This window comes from Pempheris klunzingeri, chromosome 19 (genome assembly GCF_042242105.1).
Source record: "Pempheris klunzingeri isolate RE-2024b chromosome 19, fPemKlu1.hap1, whole genome shotgun sequence".
NCBI classification, from domain to species: domain Eukaryota; kingdom Metazoa; phylum Chordata; class Actinopteri; order Acropomatiformes; family Pempheridae; genus Pempheris; species Pempheris klunzingeri.
Window position 1 is genome coordinate 11,112,288 of NC_092030.1, and position 19,392 is coordinate 11,131,679.

Consider the following 19,392-nt stretch of genomic DNA (forward strand, 5'->3'; position numbering starts at 1 on the left):
TCGACCCCACCGCACCAGAAAGGATAAGTATGTCTCACCATTTAGGGAAGCAGCGTGTCCATTTACCCACAAGGCACAGCAGCAGAAATTCATCGATCATCGATTCATCGTCAGGGTCAGTCGTTATTCAACGGTAATTAATGTCATGTGTTCTTTTATACATCCGAAAGGTCTCTCTCTGACACACACAGTCCATGTACGTACAGTGATAAATCCACACTTCCTGAGTTGTCTAAAATTTCATTTCGGAAGCTAAAAGTTTAATTCTGTTTCCCCTGATTGTTTTCTCTGTCCTGTCAAGTTTATATGTTCAGTTTTTAGTTTCCATCCATCCAGGTAATAATAGCAAAGCCAATGCTGTCAAAACTACAATATGATTAAACAATTTGCTTTTGGATTTGTTTCAGAACATGCGACAAAGGTGTAGACATTTTGCTAAAACAGACCTTTATGTCTGTGCCTTGAATAAATTCAATCCTCTCAGCTTAGTCCTGAGCTGTTGCAGTGCTGTGAATACAGTCAAGCCTAGATTTTAATTGAACAAATGTACTGCCGAGGCTACAATAGTTTTTTTTTTTTTTATTGTGCAGGATCAAATTTCGCATTAACATACAGCATATTACAGCCAAACAAGCAACTGCTCAAGTATCATGCTAACAGTACAACATTTGAACAAAAGGAAGAGTACACTGGACACATCTCAATTTTAGTCCAGCACCAGCAGGGCAATAGGCTGTTCACAGGGATGGATTTAATGTTCATTAACATAAAAGATGAATTGTGGAGCGTCAGATATCTATTCTTCTCTCTCACAAATGTTATAAAATTCATACACATATGAGTCATTGGTTAATTTATCCAACAACCAACAAAAAATTAGGTAATGCTTTAGATTGCTGCAACATACTGTGTACTTCTTCACAATCCATAGTGTAAGTTTTTAAACTGTTGGTATTTTTCCCAAACAGGTACCCGTTCTAATATTACCTATATGACTGGTTACTGTATGACCATCAGTGAGCTCCGCTGGAGGTTTGAGACAGATGGGGTGATTAGTTCTGTAGCACTTAATGCATCTGCTGTCATTTACTTCAAAAATGCCATATACCAGTTCCAGGCACTGGAGGGGTGGAGATGATAACAAAGGGTAAGCAAACTATACGGAGTTACATTGTGTGTTGGCTTTGTGCTTATGACCTCAGACTTTCAGTACAAGGGGATGGTCAAAGTTTGCTTCAAAGGACTCAACAATAGTTCCAAGATAGATAAAATAGCCTGCTTTCATGTCATCATGTCATCAGATGACGATCCTGAACTGTCCTTCTGTCTGTAGGCGCTTGTCAGTGTGTCTTCAACAAAGGTATACTGAACAATGAGACACAAGTTGTGTCTCTCTCTTTCATACACACCACACAAACACACACAGTTGGCACTTGTATGAGTGTGAATGAGATGAATTCTCATAATGTGTAATTACATGTCAGCAATTACTGTAAGATGAAAGCTCGTATCAGGTTAATGATGGTACTGATGATTGATGGAGCACTAACTTGTTTTCACATAAATGCGCAGGCAGACTGACTGACCTGAGGTCAGCACAGACAGCGCAGACAGTGGATCTGCCGGTCTCTGAATGAATGTTTTTTATTTTGTTCGTTTCCAGTGGAATCCTGAGATGGGTCTGCATTAGGATTGCTTGCTATTTCTAATACTCATTATTTTGGTGCCGTTTCATTATCAGCATTATCATCAATCAAACTGGTGTTGGTGCAATATACTCTCTGAATGCAATACAGTGCATTAATAGCCATTCTGATCACAGGTTTTACTCTGACCGCTGTGTATATTAACAAGTATTTGGTTACAAACAGATGTAGTGCATACATAGCTTATGTGTCTGTTTCATGTTTATTCATAAATAGCACACATAACACACACACAGCTCAAGTTAGTATCTAACTGGTCATGAGCTCGTTTAGGTCACAGATATTAGACGTATACTTTGTCAGGGTATTTTTAGAGATTTGAAATTATTTTAAATATCAAAAACTGCATGGATGGCCAATGGCAAAATTAATTAGACATTCCTACTGATGAATATCTTAAACTTGTTTTAATAATGGGCACATCTTCTGTTAAATGTTCATGTTCTGTTGTTCTAGTTTGAATGAAATGTTCAAATATCCTGCTGGTTGCTTCATTTTCATTTTCAGTACATGTACATGTTATAGGGTTGGTTGGCACAATGTGAAAATGCTATAGTTACTAGAACCAGAAAACATGAACATTTGATAGAAAATCTGCCCATTTTTAAAACCAAAAGCACAACATAATTGAAATCAGAAATCACCTAATGTTAGACATTTGTGGACATTCCAACATATTTATTTATATGCTTTCATTTATATACTTTCATGTATTCTAACATAAATTATGCCAGAGATAATGGCAGAGAGTGAGAAGTGTGCCAACCAATCCTAGTCTCCCCTATATTTCAGCAGTGCCCAGACATAGAATGACAATGGACTCGTAATCAATGTCTTGAAGGAAAATCCATAAACTTCAGTCGGTTTTACACAGTTTTTTAACCATAGCCATGATTTTGAGCAAGGTATTGTTTAAATACTGTATCTCTACTACACTAGGCCATTGTGTTTGAAGAGCTTTTACTGTACTTACATTACTGAAGTAGTAACTAAACCTGTAATGTTTCCTTCATGTTTTCTTGCTAATCCATTTACTTCATTCAAACTGTGATAAAGAACAAAAGGTACCACTGGGTTCATCTCTTTCTTCAGAACTTAAAAAGCGGAGGTCGGCAACCCAATTTATTTATGTTCACCTTAAATAATTCTCCAGTGCAGTTTTCACGTCCAGTGCCGGTGTTAAGGTGTCCTCCATGTCGCAAAATGGAAAATAAGGGTGGCTTTCATGTAGGAGAGCAGAGTTTGGCACTGTTTATATGTTTTTTTTAATCAGGTTAGAAATCTAGTAAGTGTAGCTTGAGTCCACTTTGAAGGAATCTCTGTTTAATTCCTCTTAAAAATAAGTATTGATGATTGAGTGATAATTCAGCCCAACCACCTGCCGCTGTTGGAGCAGAGTAACTCTGATTGGTCCAAGTGTGAATGATGCCAAGCTGCTAATAGGTCAGTGGACTTCAATATCAATATCAATATCACAACTAAGACTTTTCATTTCATTTCATAAAGAACATTTAAACCTGACTCATCTTCTTGGCTTCCATAGCAGTCTGTTGCACACAGCTACCCAGAATGCATTGTGTTGGCACTACAACCGCTTTAAGAGCGCTGCCTAATTTTCCGCAGCCTTTCTGGCTGCTCAGATACATCACACAGACAACATTATAAAAAAATGTGTTTACAAGAACGTCAGCTGCTGCTAATTTCCTGGTTTACAGCTCTCATCTGCAAAAGCCGCTTGTAAAAACCAGAGAAATGGTGGAAGTCAATGTGGGGGGGCGCACGTCATCAAAGAGTCTCTGACACTCTTATCCTCGTGTGTACATGCGTTGCATTACGTTTATAGGCAGTGAGTGGCATCTGATGGTTAACATCAAACCTAGTCTTTTCTTTGCTTTATGCACCAGCTGCTGGCAAATTAGCAGAATGAGCTGTTAGGGAGTGCGTTAATTAGGCTTCACTCACGGCCAGGATGTGCACCATGGCCTGACCAGCCCTGCCTGGGGCGCAAGTGAGCGGTGAGCCCCACGTGGCCAGCAGATCAAGTTTTAGTTTTGATCTCCATTAAAATGCTTTTTCACAAATGTAATTCGCTACAAGTTTCATCATATTCATCGTTTTTTTTTTTATTTATATAAAGTCTCTAGTAACTAAAGAAAAACTTGAATCGATGGTGCTCACACTGCCTCTGAGAGCTGAAAAGAGAGGGAATATTCGACTACTGCCCCCAAAAAAGCCTCAAGGCTCTGGCCCTTCTTATGTCACATTAGACTCTATTCTTCATTTGAAAAGCTTTCGCCTATCTTTGACCCAGTCTTATTCCTTAGTTCTGAATAAAGATATATAAGATGTGATGCACTGTATTTAACTCAGCTTGAGATCATTTTGTTGTATTTAACTTCATTTCAGCTCACCGGTTTCTCCCATCCTCTGATGAGCTCTGCATTTCCTCTACAGTGCTGGATTACTGGTGAGCTTCAGTTTTTGACCACAGGGCGTCAGGATTGGCCGTGTGTGGAGGTGGACTTCACCCTGCCCTTCTCTGAAATGATCTACCTTAACAAACAGGAAAAAATTAGTTTGATTTTATACCCGGGTGTACACACACCATCTCCTTATCATACAGGTAACTGGATGTGATGAAAGGGGTTTTAATAAGCACTGGCTACTGGTGTATCCGTAGTGGAATTCTCAATAAAAGCTTCTTTTTTTTTTGTATAACATGAAACTGTACATATTTTCAGCTGATAGAAATGAAAGAATAGCTTAAGTATTTTTTAGATGATTATGTGAATTCATATTTAATAACATCCCTCCTTGCACACCTTTAATGTATAAGGTGTCCATGATGTAAAGGCCCGATATTACCATTGTTTTCTCCATGTGAGGTCTGAGACCAGCACTGACACAACTACAGTCATTATTCTAAGGATTTCTCACTAAAGTATAAATCAGTGCTGACAAGATGAGCGCTGTTACTCTTTTCACAATTTGAATGACATAGTCTGTAAAGTCTGTTTTCAAATAAAGAACAACACTTGTACTGTGGACACAATTTCATGGCTCCTTTTCTCTTCTTGAAATCTACTGAAATCTTTCTTTAAGAAACACATTTTAGAATTCTTATCAACATCCTCTGCAACAATCCTCTGTTTTTAGCTGTTTATTTCTATTTTTTTCTGCATGTATTTGTCCCATGGCTTCCAGTTCCTTGCGTGCTGGAGAGTCAGTCCTCATTAATACACTCATTATTATGTTATTGCTATGACACAGAGGACAGGTCTACCGTGGCGCGCCTCGTCAGTAGAATCTGACCCATCTTTAATATTTAATTTCCCGTTAATAAAGCTCCTCCCGCTGCTGCTCATATATCAGGAGGATTTCTATCTGGGATGCAGTGCGAACAAAAGAGCAGACAGCGGAGGAATATTGCTTTTTATTGCTTTCCGCGCAGCTGATATGAGGCCTGCGGGGGAGGATTGATCAATCTGCGGCGCTTTATTTAGAAGTGCCGGATATCGTCTCCGCATCACTTCTGCCGTTTAGAATGATGTGATGTTATCGGCGGCTAATATTTCAGGTCGTGGATGTGTGTTGTTAGGGGCCAATATGCAAATTTTAAAATCAGGCTGCACGTGCACAGATTTAATCTTTTAGCTCATATTGTTCAAAGTCACAGGGCCTTATTTCAAATTCTACACGTCAGGGAAATGTCCACAGATATGGAATATATTCCCACTGAACCCATATAGCCTATATAAGCAAATATATATATGAAATTATATATATATATTGTTATTATTATTATTATTATCATTATTATTATTACAGCATGATATTTGTCAAGCTGATACCTATTGTTATACACACAGTATGGACAGGGCCCCCAGCAGGGTTTTTTTTAAGTATTCAGAGTTTTCATATTTGAAAATTCAGTTAAATGTTTAAAAATTATATTTTCAGTTTTCACTGTAAAATTGGAGGGCTACACGTAAGCCTGCGGTCAGGACTGTTCCACGTTTAGAAATGGTGAATCCTTTATTTCTAATGGCCCTAAAAGAAGTCAAAGTGAGTTGTTTGTGTGTGTGTGTGTGTGTGTGTGTGTGTGTGTGTGTGTGTAGGAATCCGCCTCTATTGCCAGCTCTATACCTCTATATCATTTGACTGTACTGGCACGTTTCAAGTTTCTAAGCTCCTAAAAGGGCAGAAAGGTGACGGACAGCCAACAGCAGCTCCGGGGAGGGGGGAGGCTCAGGGCCGGAGGGGGTGAGGCAGGGTTTTACCTGTCGTCTTACCTGTTTTAAATCGAGGCCAGTGTCCTCCCGTGATGGTGAGCTGTGCGTGGGGACAGCAGTCCTAGAGGCGGATCCATCCACCAATACCAGTGCGGGGCGGTGGGGAAGCGCTCGGCGGGCGGAGGGCAGCTGGGGGAGGGCTTCTGTCTCCACTCACCCTCTATGAGAGAGAGGCTGACGCGCAGGATGGCACATCGAGTCCCGGGCTGCTGGAGCCTTTTCATCTCCCTGCTCTGGATCTACTTCAGCTGATGCGTCCTGCTCTGCCGCTCTCTCCTGGAGACTGAACACTTGGGGAAGGTCTCTGCTCTGCGGATTTTACAGACTGGTGCGTGTCCTCCTCGCCCCCTGCTCCGGGCTGCGGGTGTCAGAGGTGACAGAGCCCGCACAGGCCGGTTTATGGAAACTGCAACAAGTGTGGAGCGCGCGGAGAGGCGCACGGCCAGCAGCCTCCGGTGCGCCGCCGGTCTGAGGATGCTGAACGACATTAAGATAGAGGACCGTCTGCGGACCGAGGCCAGCTCTCTGGATGTGATGATCGGTGAGCTCAGCTGCTTTCTCTCCTCTTCACCGCACTGTAGCACTCATTTCTTTCTTTTTTCTTTTTTTTTGTATTAATTCTATTAATTCTTCTGTCCATCCGCCATTAGGTTTTAAGTTCTATTTGTATTATTTGAACTAGATGCTGTTGTTATTACTTTACTTTTTTTTTTCTTCTTCTAATGCTACATTTATGGATTGCATGGATCTTTCTCTCTAACGTCATCAATCGGATAATTACGGACAGAAAAAAGTGGTTCTGTTGTCAGATCAATTGGAACAGGATTTTCACGTCCAGCCCCACTTCTCCATCAGTTTCTTTTTCTGCTCTTTGCATCGGCCTGCTTTTTATTTTCTAGCGCTCACTGAGAAAATATGAAGATGATTTTATTAGCTAAAAGTTCAGTTATTATTAACCACCATGTGTCGTACTGACATGACTCCTTCATGTACTAGTGTTTCATGTTCAGTCGGTCGGTGAGTTATAAAGCTGTGTCACATCATTCCCAGTCTGTCTCATCTCAGTATTTTGTACCTGGTTTTGTTAAATCATTTATATACAACATTTAATAAGGAAAAAAAAAAAGTCATTTCTTGCACAAAAATATTTGTATTTTTCCCCAAAAAAATAATGTAGAACTCAGAAACTGATCCAGAGTCTGAATTAATCAGGTGCCAAGAATTGTTTTTACACTTTTTTAAACTTTCAACTGTCAACAAAATGGAAATAGAGGACTTTCCCACAGGTTTTCTCAAGTGTGAACTGATGCTGAGGCCTTGCTGATGTTTGATGTCGCCATGGTGATTTACGGGATACTTCTATTGATGCAGGCAGCAGGGTGATGCTGGCCGTGACATAAAGGCTGCATGGCTGCAGATTTGTGATAGCCTTATCTTTGCTCCTCACATAGTATAATGGAGAGCAAGGGGGAAAAAATGAGAAGAAAAACACATAAACCGGCCGGATAAATGTTACAGTCAGTGCAAGCAGGTACAATATTGTTACTGTATTTACTTATTCATATGACACATTCATGGGAAAATAGCCTACGGTGAATTAAACAGGAGATCAACAATGGAACCAAAGACTTCTCATTATGAAAAAACAATATTAAATGAATGGAAGAAAAAAAAAAAACACTTTCTGCAGCCATAGTTTTGGTTTTATTTGTCCAGTTTTGGGGATCCGTGTGGATGATCCACAGAGCTCAGTGGGAACACTTTTCATTGGTGCTTGATTCATCTAGAAGCTGTACTCTTTCAGAAAATGATTATTTCTATACTTGTGATTTGGAAGAAGCGGCCTCCAAACACACTGTCCGTCACAGACTATAATACACAGCGATCCACCCCACCCCCTGTCTCAGTGCTTTCCCTCCTCTCTTTCAGGCGCTGACCCCCCCCAGCAGGCCGTGTGTGAGGGCTGCACGCGGATCATCTCAGACCGCTTCCTGATGCGGGTCAACGACGCGTCCTGGCACGAGGAGTGCCTGCAGTGCAGCGCGTGCCAGCAGCCGCTCACCGCCACCTGCTACTGCAGAGACACCAGGCTGTACTGCAGGGCCGACTACCAGCGGTAAGACCCCCCCCCCCCCCCCTCCAGTCCCGCCTGGCCCTGCACGGCAGGCCAGCGCCGGGCTGCGCCGGGCCTCCGGGCCGGCTGCTGGAGGGAACTCAGCAGCAGCTAGTATTTAAAACATCCTCAGGAGCTCAGGCCGCAGTTTGAGCCGTGCAGCCTACTAAAGGCTAATGTGTGCATCTCCTCACAAGCATGTAGTTTGAGTTTCAGGGTGAGCAATCCACCAATTTATTGATAAAAAAAAAAAACTCACGTTTCAATCAGTGGTGAATCAGGCTGAAATGAAAACATTGCTGTTTGGATGTAATGGTCACAATTTACAAATCAGACAGGAGGAGAAGGAAGGCAGTTCTGGCTGTTTCTCTGTAGATGATTTAATATATAATCTATAATTTACAGAATTTTCCTTTTTCCTTTTATTTCCCTGTTATTCTATGTGTAAATATATCCATGTTGACGCTACTAAAATCTGAATTAATATTATGAGGAGAAGAGGCTTGGATGACTTTATTGTCACATGAAAACTCATTGCCTTAATGTGTAAGGTTAGTTAGAGATTTGTTGGGCGTGACTTGGGGGCTTTAAAACAAATATGTATTATTGTAGTATATGTGGTTGTGTGCAGGAGGCAATATTTTAAAATTTGAATGATTTAAACCATGAAACAGCACCCAGCTAGACAGAGTTATATTGGATGTGAATAGTTTTGGTAGCAAACTGTGGTGGGGGGTGTGTAAGCCTATCTAAAGGGTCTGTAAAAAAAGTTTTACATACAAATATATACACATTTTATAGAAATGCAGGACATCACATTGTGCTTTTATCAGCACTGGAACAGTGTGTGTAGTGTTGATTATTTCTGAGTTACAGGCGAGTAAAAACTATTAAGTCAAAATGTTTTCTGATCCCAGCTCCTTGTATTTGATGTGGTTTTGGCTAAACAGTGATATGAGCTGTGTTGTTGGAGGGGGACCCTGCAGCTGGGTGGTCTTGCCTGTTGTATTGAGGTTTTTTCCAGACAGCCTGGGCAGCGTGCTGACAGCGGGCCGTCTGACTGTCAGATCGTCTCTCTGCTGGGTTTCTCTGTGAGCCTGTCTGCTTGTCTTAGAGAGTCTTTGTCTAGTCCTGGAGCTTTAAACACTCGCTGCCATGTGTCACCGCTGCGTGCTGGAGGTCTTGTGACCTACAATGGGCTGCATGTATCTCTCATAACACTGCAGAGACTTCAACTTTCAGCAAAAACACTGAATTTCCTAGTGCAGGCAGATACGGATTGTACAGATGTACAGATTTCTAAAAATGATCATATTTCCACCAGCAAACATTTGTTTATGAGGTGTGAAAGATTGAAATGAAAGCTGCAGGTTTAAGATGAAACTCACATAAGACTTAAAACCAAGAAATTAAAACATGAAGGTGAAATAAAGTAAAATGAAATAAAATACAATTGAACAAATTAGGATAGTAAATGGCATGAAAAGCACGAGAAGACACAGAGTAAGGATCATCGAAAACAAGGCAAGTCCAAAGACTGTGTTTCAAAGAGCTGTATGCCAGATCCTCTCAGGCAGGTCATTTCACAGTAGAGGGGCCCAGCTTGCCAAGGCCTAGCTTCATCTGGTTTTCAATAGGCTCGGATGTGGTTTGCAGGTCAGGAGCAAATCCCATATGGGTCTCAAAGGTGATCATTAACATGTTCAAATCAACTCTGAAACATGCAGGCAGCCAGACTGAACTTAGCTTTTATAGAATGTAACGAGTCCCTGAAATCTATGTTAGATGAACTAAAAGCACATGGAAACGTTTCCTATCTGCCTTTAGCAAAGCAAAATGCTCAAAATCCTTATTTATCTCACCCTAGAATTTGAAATTTAAATAGAATTTGAAATGAAAATGGGTGACCAAAGACTCCAGAATTTGATTAAATAAATCAATAGGTAATATATATTTCATTTAGTTTAGTTGTTCTTCTGTGTTTGATGTGCCGTGTTCAGCTTTGATCATGTGTTTACCATCTGCTCGAGCTAATCTCTTTCACTGTATATAGGAAATAAGTTACAATAACAAAATAGGCTGTGATTTAATAAAGACATAAAACATTCTTCAGTGAGTAATGTCACGAGTTAATGTTAGGAATATTTCAAACTTTGAGTGATATTAAAAATTACATACACACAACTGATTATTTCTTAGATGAGAGTAAAATGGAACTTGTTCCTTTATGAATTAAATACAACAAGTGAGCTAGTGTTCTCTGTTCTCTGACAACACTACATTACCCATGCTACACCTCAGACTTCCGATTCTCACTATAAACCTCATTCATCAACTCAGTGTGAACGATAGATTAGGTCCTGAAGCGTAAAAAATGATACTCTTTCTCTTTTACAATATGATTTTATGATTTTATAATTAAGGCTCTAATTGGATTCCTTTGTGGATGTAGTCAGATTGTCTCAGTCAGCTTGAGCTGAGCGTGAAATCTGAGAAGTCCAAGCCCAGAGAGGCGTAACGCTCACTTCAAAAGCATGATGTTTGCATTCTGACCTTGGCGACCACCGTCGCTACACAGGTCATGTCCTCATTGATGCTTTTCCTTCAGTTCTCAACGCCTGTTTCTATTTTTCACACAAAAACACTCACTCACGAGCAATTTCATCTGTGAATTTATTTATCATTAATTAAAGTGTGTGGAAAAGACGCCCCCATCCACCCACACACACACACACACACACACACACACACACCGGTTTCATTTTGAAACTGAGGGGAAAATATAGTGTGATGAATTCCCGAACACACACTCCCCATCCCTGCTGAGTCTGTTGACCTTGATATTCTCCAGGTTCTGGGTACACAGCAGAAGCCTGCACTCAAACAGCCACAGGAAATTCAGAATGAAATAAACACCATCTGTAGTAAAGAAACATTAACTGTAGTTGTGGCAGATCAGAAAACACTTCCAAGTATCAGAAGATGCTCATGAGGTCTTCAAGGCACCGATACTAATGTTTAGTCTTTTAGTTTTGACACCTCAGTCAGCTCCTTACGCACCAATGCAACTTCCCCAGTACCAGTGGGTTGTTATTTCTATATTACTCTTGATTGATTCATTGATTAATCTTGTGTTTGCTTACACCTACGTTATAGTATGTTCTAAACCAGTAAATAATTGTCTTTATGCTGAATCCTAAATAGGGGACATTAGAATAAAGTGTTCACCTGCATCGTTCTGACAAGTTCACCCTGTGTCTGTGCTGCTTTTCTTGGCTTTCTGGACACTGACTGGTGGGGGCATCCTCTTATTAAATGTTGTTTTTAATCAAGTGCAGCTCAGGAGCAGGTTCACAGCCAGTGATGGGAAGATTTCTCATAGGCCCCTGGGTTTTATACTGGAGCTTAAATTGTTCTCCTCATCTTCCTCAGCCATTCAGAGAGAAAAATATTTATGTAACAGTAATAAAAAAGAGTGGCTGAGCGTGAAGTCAAAGCTCCTCGGTCTTCAGCGACTCAGTCTTAGAGGAGGTTAACTCTCCCACTCTGTAGCTTGTAGATGTTTTTACAGCCTGGAAAGAAAAAACACATGCAAACATTTTAGCAGTACTCTGTGAGTACTCAGAAACACAGTTCCATTAACTCCCTGTAAAGCACAAGGACATCCATTTAAAGGTGACTTCAGCTCTGGTTTATTTTACATATCCACAAGTACTTTGCTTACCTGTATTCAGCTGAATACATTTTGTGTCATTTTGGAGGTGAAAGTTTACACCGCACAATCAAACCTAAGATCTAAAGGTTGGAAAGATATTTGATTTGGAGATTAGATAAAGATTTTTTTTAAGAAGGATGGAAAATTGCACAAACTACAATGGTGGACAGCACAGGTGGACTTACCACTGCTGCCGTCTATTGCAAAAGAAAATTCCTCTGCATACCAGCCATCAGTGTGGCATGAGAAAGAGTGTCCAGCGCTGCACAAGATATTAGAGACAATGCAGTGAACTAAATAATTCACTGCATTGTGCGGAGACAGCATCAATATCACCAGGTCTCCATTTTTAATAGTTCACTGCGTATTTTAAAAAGTAAATAAAATGGCAAAAAGAAATAAAATCTATCTATCTATCTTTTGTATTCGAAGTTCATACGCGTTCTTATTGTCAAGAAATCCTTTCATTTCCCTGAGCAGTTAGCCGCTGTAGTTTTCACGCTACACAAACGGGAGGAAACGTTGCATTTGGGGGCAAAACAGTGAGCATTTGGGCAGCTGGACGGTGTATGTGAAAATGAGTATAAACTACAGTGTGTGCTCATGGTGATGAAGGAACATGTCACCCAGTGCAACAGTGCAGCTCATTCATGTGTTTTATTAGATTATGGACAACAACGGCACTCAATGGCAGAGAGGAGGAATGTGTATTGGATCAGGGTTTTTTTTTTTTAATACCTGCAGCCACCAGGCCCGTATGAGAGCTAATCCGCACTTTCTCGGAACAGTGAAAATAAGCGTTAATCAACCAGCTGAACCCAACCCAACCTGCTGTCAGGCCCGAGGACAGAGAAAAAGACAGAGACAAGGACTGAGCACCACAGTGTGCTTCAAGGTGAGTGTTTTTGAGAGAGAAAGGGGAAGAGAAGGTGGAGGGTGGACTATTGCACACAACATTTCTGTGATTTATTAAGAACTTACTCGGAATGCAGCTTTGTACATTTTTGACCCACCTGCCAAAATCTGCGATATTTTCTGATAAGCCTACCCAAGGCAGACTTAGTTGATACATGCCATTATTTACAGAGGGAGAATTTTTCATTGTCATTTTGGGAAAGCTCATATTATCAGAAACTGGTGCTGAAAAGATCTAAATCGTGTTTGGTCAGTCGCAGTGTTTCACATAATCTGTCCAGGTGCCTTTTCCTCTTCTCTGTGAGCACTTTTTGACTTTGTTGTCTCTAATTTTAATCTTAATTGTTTGGCTTCTTGCCTCTCTGTATAAGCCTTCCATTTGTCATTTTTAAACAAGGAGGTATGTGGGATATGTCATTGTAAAACTTAGCAGGTTTATTTGATTAGAAACCAGAGGACCCGGGGTCTTCAGCATTAATCAAAGCCGAGACCCCTGTAGGTGAAGATTCAGGAGTAAATCCTGAACTCAGACACAGCAGGCTGTCCGGGACTCTAAACACGCTCCATCCCCCCGGGAGAAGGGGGCAAAGAAAAGAGGAGGGGGGGTGTACAGAGTCAAGCCAAAGAAATAACACAGGAACCAGCAGGAGCTCCTTAAAGCCCTGTTCTGTTTGGATACCACAGCTGATCAACGGCCCAGCTCTGCACTAGAAAAACAAGCCTTCATGAAAACTTTGCAGATTGGGTTTCATCGCCTCTCCAGACTCTTGCCCCGGCAGCCACAGGTTGTCCTCCTCCCACAGTCTCTAACATCATCTAACTACAGTGATTTATGCCACTGGTCCTATGACCCCACCTTGACTTCAAACAGAGGCAACATGAAACAGTTGGGGGAGTAGAGGGAGCTGTGAAGGGAGAGCTTTCAGCTCAGAATGTCAGGATGCTGCTACTGTCTGAGGAAAATACTACTGTCCTGAAACTTTGCCTTTCCAGACTCATTCTCAAACCGTTAAATACATTGGGAGGCTGTGACTCAGAGGCTGACTGGCTTCTGTTATTGGATTGGTTGAAGTTTGCCTGCGTTAGACCGCTCATCCAATCACCTGCCAAGTATTTTTTTGAGCGTGCCTGCCTTTACAAACGGTTTCTAGGGACAACTTCCCAAATGGTCCTGTAATAAACCATCTGATGTCAGATTAGATCTAGGTGGAAATTGAACAGGAGAATATTGCATGATTTTAATCCATAGAACTGTAGCTTGTGTCTAGAATGTGTGGAGGCCAGGATTAATGTAAAGTTGATTTGAAGTCAAGTAGAAAGCCATAAAAAAATCCGACAAGCTCTTTTGGCCATCTTGCATACATTTTAGAGACGACCCCTAATTTCAGCTCTGTGCAGTCCACAGTATCAGAATCACATCATAAGGTAAACTTACTTTATTTTGCACCTCACAACTCATCTGCTGAAAACAAAATGGGCCAGATGGGTCAGAGTTCATTGTCTGTTCATATCTGAAAAATGTCATCATATTTGGTTAAATCCCTGAAAGATGCATGTGCATGTCTGGTGAATATTACATTTACAATTTACAGCTTTTAGCTTGAGCTCACAATCTCTTTTTCTTGAATCAATTCAAAACTAAAAGGAAGAAATCTAAATAAGACTAGAACACAAATGAGAATGGTGACTATTTTACATTTTCCAACCATAAAGGTTCCATGGATTATGTCATACAGAATTTGTTGGACACTGCACACAATACATTGGATTACTCTCTCTCTACGAACACTCAGATACCTGGTGCATTACACAAGGCTAGGTGTCCGAGGTATTCAGGAAGTGAACAGTGTTTCCTCAGAAGAGCTTGGCACTCATCTACCACGCTGCAACACACTCTGAAAGTTGTGAGAGGCACAAATCAGGAATGGGCTGCAGGCCGTCTCTGATGAATGCTTGTCACTCTTAGAGAAGAATGATGAATCTGCCTCTGGACATTCATGCCACCCCATCAATCATGGCTTACTACCACACCACAGCACCACAGGCCCACCAAACCTGTCTAGTAATGGGAGAGGTGCATCATTACATCACTATCCTCACTGTAATGTTGTTTTTGTCTCAACATAGTGGGCGGTGTGAATAATCTAATAATTCTTCTTTTTATAGCTCCAAAGTTCATGGAGGTTTAGAGAGTGGTGGCTTGTGCTCAGTGTTAATATCTACTTTTGAGCAGGGTAGGGTTTGTAAGGGTCCAGTTTGGGATGCTTGAGTGGATGTAGCATGCTTGACTTCTACTATTTTAGACTTACAATTAATCTAAGCATTTTTATTAACTGTAACCACAATCTTACCTGAGCTGACCAAGTTTTAGATCAACCATCAAACTCAGCCCCACCATAAGTTGCCCTGCCCTGCAAATATTGTAGAATGTGAGAATTTTAAAATTTCTGACATTCTAAAAACAGCAGAACGAGGCTGAACAATGCAAGAAATGCCTTTTGACAAACATAGTGTGTGTAGTTTGTTAGTGTGTTACAGTATGAGAGGTATGGTGATAGATAACTAATGCTATTGTAATACCAGAGCCACTACAAGAGATGTGCAAAAGGTGTGGTGGCCTATAGTCGCCACGCCATCTTGTAGTTCGTAATCCTAATTATTATATTATACATGACTGTAACTGCTATTATACCTAACCAAGGTCATGGCACAAAAATCCAGTGTTTCTTTGGTTAAGTTTGCTAATATGGAGCAGTATTCGCCCTAGGATCTGTGTTTGTATTGGACATTTCAGCGGCCCTACCAGTGGAAAGTGAAAATGTTGACATTTGTTTTTTACTGTAACCACTGCAACCATAACTAAATATTTTAGTTGCCAAACCGTAAGAATTCCTCAACCACAGTGCAGTAAGTGCTGTATGCACAAATCAGCGGTGGCCTGGGTGGGGCTACAGACTGGGAGCTTCGGCTTACATACTAACAATGCTGCCGTCTAGCTTAGCGATCTAGGGAATGACTCCAACTATACACTTTACAGTCAGAAAAGCTACTTCACTCCTTCCAACAGCTCAGCTTCTTGCGTCACCTTCCTCTCAAAGACCGCTCGTTTTTATCATGTTGTTGTCATCGGCTGACTGACCCTGGAGCAATTATTTATAGTAAGACACATTACTGGCTGGTGATAGCAATAATGTGATAGGTGTATAATTCATGATGCTGGATAAGGTGTGCATATTGCCGTAGTGCAACGTTACACACAGGCATTCATTACCCTTCTGTTTTAATGTGCAAAGGGTGAACGTGGCTTCACCAATGCTCTGTCAATCTGTCGATCTAAATTGGAATTGGATTATTGTAATGTATTATATTGTAACTATTAAATATCCAGTGAGCAGATTTTTATTACAGTTATCTGTATTTGAAATGTCTGCCTCTATCCCAATGCAACTGAGGTGAACAGAATTTTGGTTTTTCCTCCATTCTGATTTCAGTTGGATTATGTTCATATTATATATCCATATATGCCTATATAACATATTATCTATAGTCCAACTTAACAGTTATTCCTACATCTTAAAAATAATCATATGTGTGTATTCATCAGTCTTAATCCTAAACTGCAGAAGGATAAAAACATAGAAAAGGAACTTTCGTGGGTGGTAAAAGTATACTAATAAGATGTTCGTTACATGACATAATAACCACAGGAAGAATGCAACGTCACACAGCTGGTTTTAGGATTGTGGGTACTCCCCTGGCATTTGTCTTTATGCCTGACTGAAAGTCAATAGCCAATAAATGGCGTCTGGACCGTGGGTTTTACTTTCCAGCAGACATACCACATTCTTACTACTCATGGTTTTATCAGTGAACATTGACTTTTCCACCCCAGCACCAACTCTGCACTTCATCCACGTTGGAGTATTGAGAGCTGCAGCTCTAAACGTGTCCCGGACATGAAAGCTTTTATGCAGTAGATTCATAATGGGTCTTCTGGGGATCAAAGATCGAGCTGCAGCAGCAGAGCCAAACCGCCATGCCACCAGGGGGTGGGCAGTGGGGGGGTCAGGCTATTTTGTCATGTGGACCATAACAGTCGGATTTATAGAGCATTCTAGGGTGGGACAGCATGTCCGAGAAGTTTGTTGAATTAATTATTTTTATTACAAGTGACAAGCCAAAGAGAAAATGAGTTCCAGATCCTCCCTGTCCCTCACAACAACAGTTCACATGAGACAGACAGACGTCATAGTGTGGACACTGTTTTTATTAATCCCCACTATGTCATGTCTTTACCCAAGGCTTGGTCAGACTACTGATTGTTTTATTGGTTTAGGTTCACTTCCCACTACAGCAAATAGTCTGTTTTTGTGCTTATAACCTGCATCCTTCTAGTCACACACTGGCTGCTTTCAGGCACATTGCCACCAATTATATATAAACTCAGAATAACCTCCGTTTATTACAGGGTCTTATTTTCATCCTTCTGACCATCCTTTATGATAACAATGTACTCACACGTGTAATTGCTGAGATCTGGAAACAAACTGGAAACTCAAGGTCCACTGTCTTGTTTGTTGTGGAACATTTAACTATATTGACAGTCACCATGTGGTGTAATTTGGTCAAAAGCCCCAGAACAAGTGGTCGACCACAAGTATCAAAACACACAATAACTTTAAAACCAAGGCTGTTACGAAGAGAGTCTCTAGTGTCAAAGACACTTTGTCCTCTAAACCATCCACAGCGCTACTACAGACAAAAAGTTTGATATTGGACAATTCTGTACAAACATTTATTGACATTTTTGGGTTTTTTTGTTATTTGCTGTGGGCATTTTGTTTCAGGTAACAGTGAGATGATGAAATATGACCCAAGAAGGCCAGTTTGAGTAATATACTCATAAGTCTGCATGTATAAAAGCTATACCTCTATTTATAATACCATGAAACAAGATTCTAACTCTGGAAAGTTATCTCTATGTCAAGATTTTGTTGTCCACTGGCACAATGGTCAGGTAACCATGGAGGTACAGTATTCAACTTATAAAGTAATCTACCAGGAATGCCCACTTGCACATATTTGATTGGCCAGCGCCTTCCCAGATGATGTCACTTTGCATTGCAGCAGAACAACTGTTTTGCTGGCCAACCTTACATGTCTGTGTGGGCACCCCTCCTCAGCGGGATGTGCTGCACCAACCCTGTCTGGTGTGTGTGTGTTATTTCAGCAAAAGCTCCGTGGGGTTGGGACATTCCTCCTGTCTTAAACACACATACATGAACCATAATGCAGCTACATATTCTTGTATTCTGCACAATAACTTTGCTAACAACAAATCACCCTGCATCTGCCCCAGGAAGTAAATGGTCTGCATTTGTACAGCACCTTTCTAGTTATTTCAACTACTCAAAGCGCTTTACATCCTCATTCACCCATTCACACATCATTCATACAGGAGGGATCTAATTTGGAGGAGACTATTCTTTCATACTCATTCACAAACTGAAGACATGCCATGCACGCTGGCGAAAGATACAATGAGCAGAACTCTGTAGAGTCCAACCAACCTCTTCATTGCTATCAATTACATTTACAACACATAGCATTAACATCTTTAATATGGTATTTTTGTGCCACTAATTTCCAAAGACCAGTTGTTAGCAGCTACGCTAATCTTTAACAGAGGTGAAGGCAAAAAAACAGATATATGTTTTTTCTACATTACAGGATCATTCTGATTTATTACAACTTCAGTCGTATTTTCATGAATTTATTATTTATGATACCACTGTACTCACCAAAGCAACGGCTGAGTTCTGGGAACACTTTGAACACAAGCAGTCAGGCAATCAGACAGGTTGGAAACGAGCCAACAGTTTATCCAAGATCTAAAGCACTTTATTTGGAGGTCAAACTGAAAGTGAGCACACCTGAAATGTTATTAATACTCCCTCATTGCACAGGAAAATGACGTGCACACAACCACAGTTGGTACAGTAGGTCAGTAAATTGAAGCAGGGAGTTGGGCGGTAATCTGTGATGGATGTTTGCTGACAGTTAACGTAATCATTGCACTGTTTGACTAACCTGGAGGTTTGTTTCCAACCGGTCTAATCACCTGATTGATCATGTTTCTTGCCCTGTCAGATGATGTTGTTATTGCTGTTTGGAAGGATAGCCAAAACTACAAGTTGTGATAATCCTTAAATATTCTGGTCCAAGCTTCTACTGTCAAAAATGCTGGTATGGCTGAGCCCTTTTTTTTTGTTGGTTCTTTTTAAAATGGAAAGCTCTCTTGCTGCATCAGCTCAGAGGACAACAGCTCTCTGCTCTGACAGACAGATACATGTTTGCCCGTCTGTGGTTGGCTGTGTCTCCCTTCCCTCCCTCTGCTCTCCCCTTTTCTCCTCTTTAATCGTTTTATCAGCGCTGCAGGCCTCTCCTGGGAATCTGGCTGGCATTTAGCAGGCTGAGACGACTCAAGACCCCAAGGGCTCATCCAAAACCTGCATGCTCCAAGCTGTCCACGTTATTAGCTTCCTGCTCTCAGAGGAGACCTCAGTCATTCACACACACACACACACACACGGCACACGCACAATACAAACACACACGTCTTCACTCTGTTTTTATGATTCTCTGTTGTTT

The 19,392-nt window shown here is 41.0% G+C and overlaps 1 protein-coding gene across 2 annotated transcripts in view; it reads left to right on the forward strand.

Annotated features, from left to right (window-relative positions):
• The first annotated feature begins 6,397 nt into the window (after positions 1 to 6,397).
• The window catches only part of LOC139218877 (LIM homeobox transcription factor 1-beta.1-like), a 39,196-nt gene continuing 26,201 nt past the window's right edge, over positions 6,398 to 19,392 (forward strand). The window contains exons 1-2 of one of the 2 annotated variants that reach the window (XM_070850605.1): positions 6,398 to 6,539; positions 7,928 to 8,114. In XM_070850605.1, coding sequence (XP_070706706.1) covers positions 6,398 to 6,539; positions 7,928 to 8,114 — 329 coding nt within the window. The remainder of the gene's footprint in view (positions 6,540 to 7,927; positions 8,115 to 19,392) is intronic. The other variant, XM_070850606.1, reaches the window with a different exon arrangement.